This window comes from Microtus ochrogaster, unplaced genomic scaffold (assembly GCF_000317375.1).
Source record: "Microtus ochrogaster isolate Prairie Vole_2 unplaced genomic scaffold, MicOch1.0 UNK73, whole genome shotgun sequence".
Taxonomy (NCBI): Eukaryota; Metazoa; Chordata; class Mammalia; order Rodentia; family Cricetidae; genus Microtus; species Microtus ochrogaster.
The window spans coordinates 883,256-893,792 of record NW_004949171.1 but is presented as its reverse complement, the minus strand read 5'-3'; the positions used below and the strand labels follow the sequence as shown (position 1 = coordinate 893,792).

Sequence of the window (10,537 nt, the reverse complement as noted above, 5' to 3'; positions counted from 1 at the left end):
GTGCTTGTGTGTCTATGTGTGTGTGTGTGTGTGCGTGCGTGTGTGTGTGTCTATGTGTGTGTGTGTGTGTGTGTGTGTGTCAGTGTTAATGCCTGCATATTATGGAGCAACTAACTCTTGCAAACTTTTCTGTTTAGAATCTATGGGGAAGGATTTACACATTCCATATAAGGGGTGCCACTTGATTAGGTGGCTCTGATCCTGAGTGGGTACAGTGGTGGAGTCTTCATATGGTTCTAACGGCAGGGCTCAGTGTTTGCCACGTCTGAAAATGTCTCTATGGCCTCAACTGCAGGCATTTATGACAGCAGCAACAGCTATGCAGCTTGTTAGCATCCTTAGTAGGAAGGATTGTAGGGGACTTGATCGTTTCCCCTTCCAAAGTATGAAGGCCAATGTTAGCCTCTCTTAGATATGTGCTCAGAGTGTCTATGAGGTCATGGGTGTGTGAAATGAACCCCTGTGGCATATGGAAGCTGCTTTATAAGTTTCTCACCACCAAACTACTGATAGATGGTGTCTTCATTAGGGTTTCTATTGCTGTGAAAAGACACCATGACCATGGTAACTCTTATAAAGGAGAACATTTAATTGGGCTTAACTTACAATTTCAGGGGTTTAGTCCGTTATTGTCATGGTGGGAAGCATGGTGGTGTGCAGGCAGACATGGTGCTGGAGGAGGAACTGATCCTCAGGCAACATCTTGATCCTCAGGCAATAGTAAATAAACTGTCTACCACAATGAGCATAACTTGAGCAAAGGAAATCTTAAAATCCACTCCCACAGTGACATACTTCCTCCAAGAAGGCCACACCCACTCTAACAAAGCCACACCTCCTTGTAGTACTACTCCCTTTGGGTTCCAGTTTCTTTCAGACCACCACAGATGGAGATTACTACAAAGCATGACCTGAGACCCTCAGGGCCATCATAGCTGCTTAGGTCCAAGGAGAAGGAATGTGGCTCTGACTCTGAGGCTGGGCGGGGCAGGATGGGACAAGGCAGGGCAGGGGGGCCTGGATGGGGAGCGGGGCAGGAGGGATTGTGGGACAAGGGAGGGTGGGGCAGGGCAGGGCAGGGCACCATCATAGATTCAGGAATGAAAAAGAACTCTGTACAAAATGGCAGGCAGACTGAGAAAGAAATCAGGGAAACAAACAATACCTTTCACAATAGCTTCAAATAATATAAAATTTCTTGAGGTAATTCTAACCAAGCAAGTGAAAGACTTATATGATAAAAACTTCAAGTCTTTGAAAAAATTGAAGAAGGTATCAGAAGATGAAAAGATCTCCCATGCTCATGGATCTGTAGGATGGACATAAAATGGCCATCCTACAAAAAGCAATCTATAGATTCAACTAATTCCCATAAAAATTCCAACACAATTCTTTACAGACTTTGAAAGGACAGTCCTCAGCTTCATATGGAAAAACAAATCCTGAACAATAAAAGAACTGCTGCAGGGACCACCATCCTTGACGTCAGGTTGTACTGCAGAGCTATGGTAATAAAAACAACATGGTATTGGCATAAAAATAGACACAGTGATCAGTGGCGTTGAATTGAAAACTCAGACATAAATCCACACACCTCTAGACACCTGATTCTTTTTTAACTTTTTTTTTTTTAAGACAGGGTTTCTCTGTAGCTTTAGAGCCTTCCTAGAACTCACTCTGTAGACCAGGCTGGCCTCAAACTCACAGAGATCAGCCTGACTCTGCCTCCCGAGTGCTGGGATTAAAAGTGTGCACCACCACCGCACTGTGGACACCTGATTTTTAATTAAAAAAAAAAAAAGCCAGAAATAAGACAGTGGTGGTGCCGCATGCCTTTAATCGCAGCACTTGAGAAACAGAGGCAGGAAGATCTCTGTGAGTTCAAGGCCAGTGTGGTATACAGAGCAAGTTCAAGGACTGGCTCCATGGCTACTAAAAAACCCTGTCTCAGAAAAACAAAACAAAGAGCCAGAAATATAGGATGGAAAAAAGAAAGCATCTCCAACAAATAGTGCTGGTCTAACTGTATATCCGCATGTAGAAGAATGCAAATAGATCCATATCTATCACCATGCAAAAACTTAGATTAAGTGGATCAAAGACCTCAAAATAAAAGCAGATACACTGAATCTGACAGAAGAGAAATAGGGGAGTAGCCTTTGGTTCAAAACCAAACACTTTGGTCTAAAAAGAAAAAGTAAAAACAAAACAAGTAAACTAAGTTTCATTTTATTTTGAGTTGTATATTTGTGGGCCTGCCTGTGTGTATACACATTTGAAAGGATGGTTGGGGTGGTTACAGCTGGTGGATTCCTTGAAGCTGGAGTTACAAGTAGCTGTGACCTGCTTCACGTGGGTACCAGGAAGTCTATCTACTAGGATCGTCTACAAAGTAATAAACACTCTTAAACAATAAGAAAAATCATTGCCTATGTGAATCAGGAAATGGGCTGTGTACACTCCACGTCAGCACCAGGCTCTCTGGTAAGAGACTGGTAAACAGGATCAGAGGGTCGCACTGAGTGGTGCTGATGAAGGAGGAAGTATAGTCGGGGAGAAGTGAGTAGTTTGATGCTTGTAACACTGAAGATGTGATTTCATCCTGGGAAAGAAAGGGAAGGACAGAAGGTTGATTACACGAGGTTGATAGAAGGAAACACGATCTTCCTGGTCTTCAGTGAAAGGAAATAACAATCCTGCATCTGAAATTAGTCATTTTGGATGAAATATAGCAGAGGACTTGACAGCATTCTTTTTTGCCATGTCTCTAACTTCTCTCCATGTTTCTCTCCTTTGTTCTTTTCCCTCATCATCAAGGGCATTCATTGATCTCTTCACAGTTCAGTGCTGAGTTTCCCTTTCTCACTTGTCCTCCTTCTCATCATCCCAGTCACTCAGGTACCTGAGCAGAAGTGTCAGGAGTACAGACAGACAGACTCAGCATCACAGCAACAATGACCTCATCAGTCCTGGAGATGATCAAGGAGGAGGTGACCTGTCCTATCTGCCTGGAGCTTCTGAAAGAACCTGTGAGTGCCGATTGTAACCACATCTTCTGCCGAGCCTGCATCACTCTGAACTATGAGTCCAGCAAAGGCAAAGAAGGGGAGGGCATCTGCCCTGTGTGCCGAGAATGTTACCTGTTTGGGAATCTGAGGCCTAATTGCCATGTGGCCAACATAGTGGAGAGGCTCAAGGAGTTCAAGTCCAGCTCAGGGGAGGAGCAGAAGGTGAATGTCTGTATACAACATGGAGAGAAACTCCAGCTCTTCTGTGAGAAGGACATGGTGGCCATCTGCTGGCTTTGTGAGAGATCTCAGGAGCACCGTGGTCACCAAACAGCTCTCATTGAAGAGGTGGCCAGTAAGTACAAGGTAGGAAGTGGGAGAGTATGGGACACAGAGCAGGAGACAGTTACAGATGGGAAATCTCCACTTGGTGTGACAGGTGGACATCATAGGCTCTAGGGTTGTTACATCATTCTATTTAGAGTCCTAAAAGGACATCATGATTTATTCCACTAAATTGTATAAGAATCCACCTGGAGTACAAATATTAAGATGGAAAAACTGTTTTGTAACTCTCCCTATGAATTTGAGTCAATGATCAAGAAAAGCCAATTGTAGAACAGGTTATTTATTCCATATTTGTCGTCCTTCATTGTTTATGTCAGATTCATTCATACTACCCAACATCCAGTCCAGTGACTTCCAACCATGTAACTAGTAAATGATTGACATACAGCAGTGAAGAGAATGTGTGTGGCAGTTGAAACATCTGGGAAAAGGGGAAAGAATTCCATAGTGAGATGCACAGAGGCAAGTTCTTTGTTGGATCTATGTTTTCTGGGTTGTTTTTTTGTCTGTTTGTTTTGAGCCCACATGTAAATGTATGGAGACTTGTTGACTGAGTTTTCTGTCCTGCCCAGTTCCCGCAGTCGTTAAGTCCCAAAGAAATCATGCAGGGGTCTACATTAGTTATAAACTGATTGGCCAATTAGTCAGGCTTTGTATTAACTCTTATGACTTATATTAGCTCACTATTCTTGTCTATGTTAGCCACGTGGCTCAGTACCTTTTTCAGCTTTCACATCTTGCTTCTGCTGTGGCTGTTCAGGACTCCGAGGAATGGACCTTTTAAAGAGCTGCAGGGTTTTGCAGCTAAAGCTGAGTCAGGAAGCCTCTCTTAAATGATTGCCTCTAGCAAGCAGAACCCACCTGAGAAAATGCTGCTATCAATAAGCCATGCTTAACTCTATTCTTTTTTGTCTAGAATTACTTCCCAAGCTCTGTCAGGCTTTATGTGGATACCGGCATCCACACGTTGGTACCATCTGTTGGAGGGTTTCTGTCCTGCCCAGTTCCTGCTGTAGTTAAGTCCCAGAATATAGGCATTTGTCCCACACCAGAGACTGTTGCAACATGCACCAGGCCTGCCAGGGTTTGCACCAGATAGGATCCTCAAGATGGGTGAAGTGGGCACATGAGCCATCCCTAACCCAGAAGCAATCTGCAATTGATAGCTACTTGTAAATGAAAACTTAATTTTCTCCAATGGAGTATCAATGGGGAAATGAACTATTTTTATAGCTCCCCTGCTCAGCAGTAGACTGATGAGTGAACAACTTTAAGGGAACCCATATTTGGAGGTTCTTTCTCTCAACTGTTACGTCTGGACTGTGGTGATATGTACAGTTAAGCCTTTATGTCTGGCTTTGAGTGAAATGATTCATCAAAGCCTTTGCTATGTTTTTGTTAATCAGTAGAGGCAGAGAAAGTGCTCTGAGAATGTTTAAACCTTGAAGAATGTTGTCTGGGGAATCTATACTTTGTGTTACATGAGAGTTTGCAGCTGCACAAAACTCGGTCCTAAAATACTTCTGGAAGAACTGAAGGTTTTACTTTTGATTATTCCTAGCCATAGTCAAACAAAGCTGAGATTTGTGTAGGATAACTCCTTTCTGATGTGTTATTTCCCTCTGTTTGCTGTGATTACCATTAATGAATAAAGAAACTGCTTTGGACCTATAGCAGTGCAGGACTTAGCCAGGCAAGGGAAAACTAAACTGAATGCTGAGAGTTTCAGACATGCTGAAACTTTACTGGTATGCCACAACCTCATGGTGATGCACAGATTAATTGAGATTAATGGAGATTGGTTAAATTAATATTTAAGAGTAAACCAATAAGAAGCTAGAGCTAATGGGCCAACCAGTAATCTAAATAATGAATTTTCTGTGTGATTATTTCGGGTCGGAGCTACTGGATAGCTGGGAAATGAACAAGAGGCCCTCCTTACTACAAATCAAAGGTAGCAAGAGCAAGATAACGTCATTAATTCCCAGCCCTATTAACCTTGTACATGTTTAGATAAAATAACTGGAGTGAGCTACCTGGGTGTCAGTCCTTTCCAAGAGACTCAACCCACCTCTCTGCTCCTTTGGAAAATGAAACTTAGCATATTAGTGAGCTTCTCTTTCTACTTAGGCACCTATAATTGATGAATGTCAAACAATACTGGAGTGTTTCGTTTTATTGCTATGTTTGTGTTGTTGTTGTTGTTATTGTTGTTCTTAGGTTTTTTGTTTGGGAGAGATTTTTGGTATTATTTTTTTGTTTCATTTTTGTTTTTTGCTTTTTCTACTCTACAGTTCCTTTGTTTTTATGTTAAAGCTTCGGTTTTTATGGGATTCCCATGAGTTGGAAACCTGTGTGTCTCTGCATTTATATGCATTTCTTATGTTTTTCATTTCGCTCTTTTTCTATTTTGTTTGTTTTGTCAAATTCCAAAGTATTTCTTATTGTATTTATTTTTATTCCCTTATTATTTCCTAGATGACTGTTTCTTTTTTAGCAAGATACATACAGAATATGGATCTGAATGGGAGATCAGGTAGAAAGAAACTGGGAGGTGTACAGGCCAGGCATTCTGTAAACAAAATATATTTTATAAAAAAAAAATTCACTGAAGAAAAATATATTAAATACAGAAAAAAACTACAGTTCATAAAAAGAAAAGGAAATGACAAAAGAAAGTGCGTGTGACCAGTGTGGTAGGGCTTGGCTCAGTCCCAGAACTCTGGCAAGGGATGAGTTTGAGGTTATACAGGTCTAGACAGAAATTCCAGGACAGCCAGGCCTACATAGTAAGATCCAGTTTTTTTAAGAATACACATGTATCAACAGCAAGGCATATGATGTATGTATACATTTATAAGAAAGACAAGAAAACATAACAAAATTATTCCAGTTTATTGATAACTGAATGAAAGTAACCAGTGTAGTAAGAGCTGTGGGGCTGCGTCCCCGGCACCCGGCCGCCCGCATGGCTTATGCCCCGAAATAATTACACGGAAACTGTATTCTTTTAAACACTGCTTGGCCCACTAGCTCTAGCCTCTTACCGGCTAATTCTCATATCCCGATCAACCCATCTCTAATAATCTGTGTAGCATCCGTCTTACCGGGAAAGATTCAGCATGTCTGACCTGGCAGCTCGCTTCATGGTGTCTGCCTCAGAGAGCAGAGCTATTGCGTCTGGCTCTGAGAGGAGCTGCATGATATCTGACCTCACTTCCTCTTCCTCCCAGCATTCTGTTCTGTTTATTCCACCCACCTATGTTCTTACCTATCAGGGCCAAGGCAGTTTATTTAACCAATGACCTTCCTCCATCAAACCAGTTTGTACTTGGTGGAATGACTGACTGGGACACATTTCTGTGTCTTTGTCTGTCTGGGGCTTGTGTGTGTAAATGCAAAAATTGATTGAGCTGAAGATGAAGATTTGCCTACTTTATGTGCACAAATCATGGCACAAGATATTAAAAAGAGAACAGTCTTAGACCTCCTGTCTTTCCAGAAGGGTTTCTTGGCCTTTGGCTAGGAGCAGCTGTCATACTAAGCACACAGCTTGACTCTGCTACAATTCCTCTCCCACAGGGGAAGCTCCAGGCTGCCCTGAAGATGCAGATGGCTAATGAGGAAAGATGTGACCAGTGGGAAGATGACCTTCAAAAGGAGAGAACTTTCTGGGAGGCAAGTGGGGACCCTACCTTCTAAGGGAGGGACCTGAGCAAGAAGCTCCCTGGCTCTTCATTCCCTGGAGGCTGATGGGGACAAGAGGCCATGATTAGTCCTCTCTGCCTGTTCCCTTGGAGCTGGGGCTGCACAGAGAGTGCATGACAGCTGAGCCTGGCTGTGTGAGGAGCTGACACCATGGCGGGGGCCTGGTGTGAATGGTTCTGAGTCCTGGGACTCGATCCTGTGGTGCGTTATGGAACTCTGATTGTTGGGAAGATGCTTGGGAACAGTCACAGTTTTATCCTTGGGGCTACTTTTTCTCAGGGGTTCAGAGGCAGAATGAGGAGTATACAGACAGGAATAGGGATCAGGGACACCTGTGTGAAAACTGAGCCACAGCCTTGCATCCCAATTTGGGTAAAAGACCATGGTAAATATGACCTAAGATCTGTATTTTGGAATGTCATGAACAGATACTGAAAAAAGACACATGCTTCCCTAAGATTCCCTTTCCAAGCCAAACTCATTTCCCATGAGAACTCCCAATCAGAACAAATTTTTTTCTGTCTCTCTGTCCCATTAGGACAGTCTGAATAACTCTCCCTTTTTGTAATCCCTGAAGAACCAAATACAGAGTGAGGTAGAAAACGTTGAGATGGAGTTGAAAGGACTGCGGGAATTCCTGGACTCCAAGGAGAAGAATGAGGTTGAGAAGCTGATGAAAGAGAAGGAAGACACTATGAACATCCTGGAAGGTTCTCAAATTGAGCTGGTGAAGCAGAGGGAGTCAGTGAGAGACCTCATCTCAGATCTGGAGCATGGGTTGCAGTGTTCAACCATGGAGATGCTGCAGGTAAGACTTCAGGAGGTCGGCATCTGAGAGTCAGGACACCTGGAAGCCATTTCCCTCCCTCTGTGCTGCTGTGATCTCCCTGATGAGTACTGGAGGGCTCTCTAGACCCTCCCTGAACTCTTTCCTGAATCAGTTTCAAAGGCTGGGGAATCACTGCAAGCATGGATGGCAAGAGGAAGGAAGTTGCATGTTTTAGTTTATCAAGTACAATACAGTAGCAGAACCATGTAGAGAAGATCTGTTGCATCATGGGTAGTTACTCCCCTGCTGAAATGTGAGCATGCGTGAAGCATATCTGACAGTCATTAGTCACTTTATCTGAATTTGAAATTACTGGAAATGGTTTCTCCCCTTGGATATTTGAAGCCTTTCACCCCACTGCCCTGATTCAGTGGTCTGGTCAGTGGGAGGCGAGTTACCATCCAAGATCTCGGAGATTTTCTTTCCTCTGTCTTTGAGTTTCTAAGATGAAAGGTGTCTTCTTTATTCTGACAGGTATAAAGTTTGTATTGTATTTTATCTCTATCACACTTTTAAATCATTTAAACCAAAGGTATATTCTGGTGATGAAAATCTCGGTAAGAATTTGTTTCTTTTGTCTGAATTGTCAATCTCTTGGTACTTCCAGGAAATTTCCATGCTCCTTTAATTTCTTGGTTTCCATCATGTTGATTTAACTATTATCGAGGACACTCATTTATCACCTGTATTAGATTGAATTAGACATGTTTTGGCTAAACTAAGCTAGTTCAGATAGGTAGTAACTACAGCCACCATACTCTGCAAGCCTGAAATTGTATCTCTTGATCAAAGAATCTGCCTACCATTTTCTGCCTCCAGCCCCTAATGACCCAAATAATAATCATTACTTTTGTGAGATCAGTTTTTTGATATGACCACTTACTTAAATAGCATCACTTAGTGGTATTTTTTTTTATTTTACCCAGCTGGTTTAGTATAACATAAATGCTCCGAGTGCAGCCATGTTACCACAAATGGCAATACTTGCTTTAAATGTCTAATATTTTAACCTCCATGTTTATCATATCATATTTTTTCCATTCCTCTGGTTGTAGTTCTCCAGTGGACTCTATTTTATCTGCTATCATAATGACTCAGTGAACGTGAGCATACAGATGTCTCAGTGAGGACAAGTTTAAACATCAGTTTTCATCTATACTAGAATTCTAGTTCTCTCAGAATTCTTTTTACTATGGATCCACATTTACTGGGTTATGTTATATAAATTACATGCATCTACTGCCTGTGATCCCAGGACATGAGAGCTTCTCATACACAGAAACAAAAACATGAGAAGAACATAACTTTGGAAATAAGATATAAGCCTCCCAACCTGCAGCCAGGTGTCCTGGCTCGCTCCTTTAATCCCAGCAGTTAGAACGCAGAAGCAAATGAAGGTAGATGAGTTCAAGGCCAGCCTGGTCTACATAGTGAGTTCCAGGCCAACATGGTTCCATAGTGAAAAACATGTGGTCAAGGTGGATAGAGGAAGAGACTACAGGATTTACAGCTTTAAATGGAAAATACATAGTCAGATTCTAATCTAAAGGCCCAGGGATCATTGCAGAAGGAGGGCAGAACACATGCAAGAGCGTGAGGTGGTGGATGAGTACAAGAGAAACAGCGTCTTCTGGACACAACTTAGCAGCAGTCCTTGTCAAGGTGTGGTCCTGTCCATCATTCTCCCATCATTATCAGGTACAGACTCAGACCTTACGTGGTCTGGCAAGTAACAAAAACAGCATGAAATCTTTTCGGAGGTCAGTTCTGCATCTGGTATCGGTGCTTTCCTTCTCCCAGTGTGAGATTCCTGGAGAAATTCCACTTTTAGAGGGAGTCATTGATTCAGTGGTTTGTCAAATTGGGAAGCACATATGTCTCTTTAGATTGACTTCTTTTCTTGCCAGGAAAACTACAGAGAAAGAAGAGAAAGAGAAAGAGAGATATGGTTAGCTGGACTTAAGTATCAAACAATCTAAGCTTCTGACCCTTGTGGCTTCTTCATTGTTAACATATTAAATTGTGTCTAAATGACTGAAATAATATGGAAATAAGCTTCTAAGATATGTTAGTTGCAAGGATGGTGATAGGTAGCTGACATGAAACTTGGAAAAGACACATGTATTTATATGTTTAGTTGTATGTACAGCAAAACCTATGTAAGTTTTCAAACCTTCATTTATGCAGCTTTGGTCTCCAAATTCTTATAGTATGAGACAGAAAATATTGTACTAGTATACTTATAAAACAATTAATGAGCCTAGCATTGTATTTATTTCATGTCTTGGAGAACTGTGGGTGACAGATTTGATTCTCTGAATTTGTTTCTGCCACCAGTGAGAGTGTGATTAGGATTTGCAAGAACATGCAGAACATGTTATTGACTGTGTTTTCTCCCTTCTCTCTAGGGTGTGAATCATGTCCTAACAAGGTATGTGTGGGCTGACAAGGAAGAATAGCCCTGTTGAGTGCTGAGAATGATTTAGTGTCTGACTAAAATAAATCTCTCATGGATTTGGGGGAATTTAGACAGTGTTATTATGAAGTTCCAGTAGAAGGAGGAGGAAGATGCAGAAAAAGACAGGCTCTGACTGTTTTGTAGCTGCTGGGGACAGATTTGATTCTCTTTTAGGGGTCTGGGTAA

General features: G+C 42.0%; 1 protein-coding gene across 2 annotated transcripts in view; it reads left to right on the top strand.

Annotated features, from left to right (window-relative positions):
- LOC102000314 (tripartite motif-containing protein 30A-like) overlaps window positions 1-10,537 on the top strand; it is a 15,351-nt gene that overhangs the window by 2,132 nt on the left and 2,682 nt on the right. Inside the window, exons 2-5 of one of the 2 annotated variants that reach the window (XM_026777577.1) lie at window positions 2,891-3,029; window positions 6,939-7,034; window positions 7,642-7,872; window positions 10,302-10,324. In XM_026777577.1, coding sequence (XP_026633378.1) covers window positions 2,955-3,029; window positions 6,939-7,034; window positions 7,642-7,872; window positions 10,302-10,324 — 425 coding nt within the window. In that variant the 5' untranslated portion in view covers window positions 2,891-2,954. Of the gene's footprint in view, window positions 1-2,890; window positions 3,375-6,938; window positions 7,035-7,641; window positions 7,873-10,301; window positions 10,325-10,537 lie in introns of both variants that reach the window. The other variant, XM_013354828.2, reaches the window with a different exon arrangement.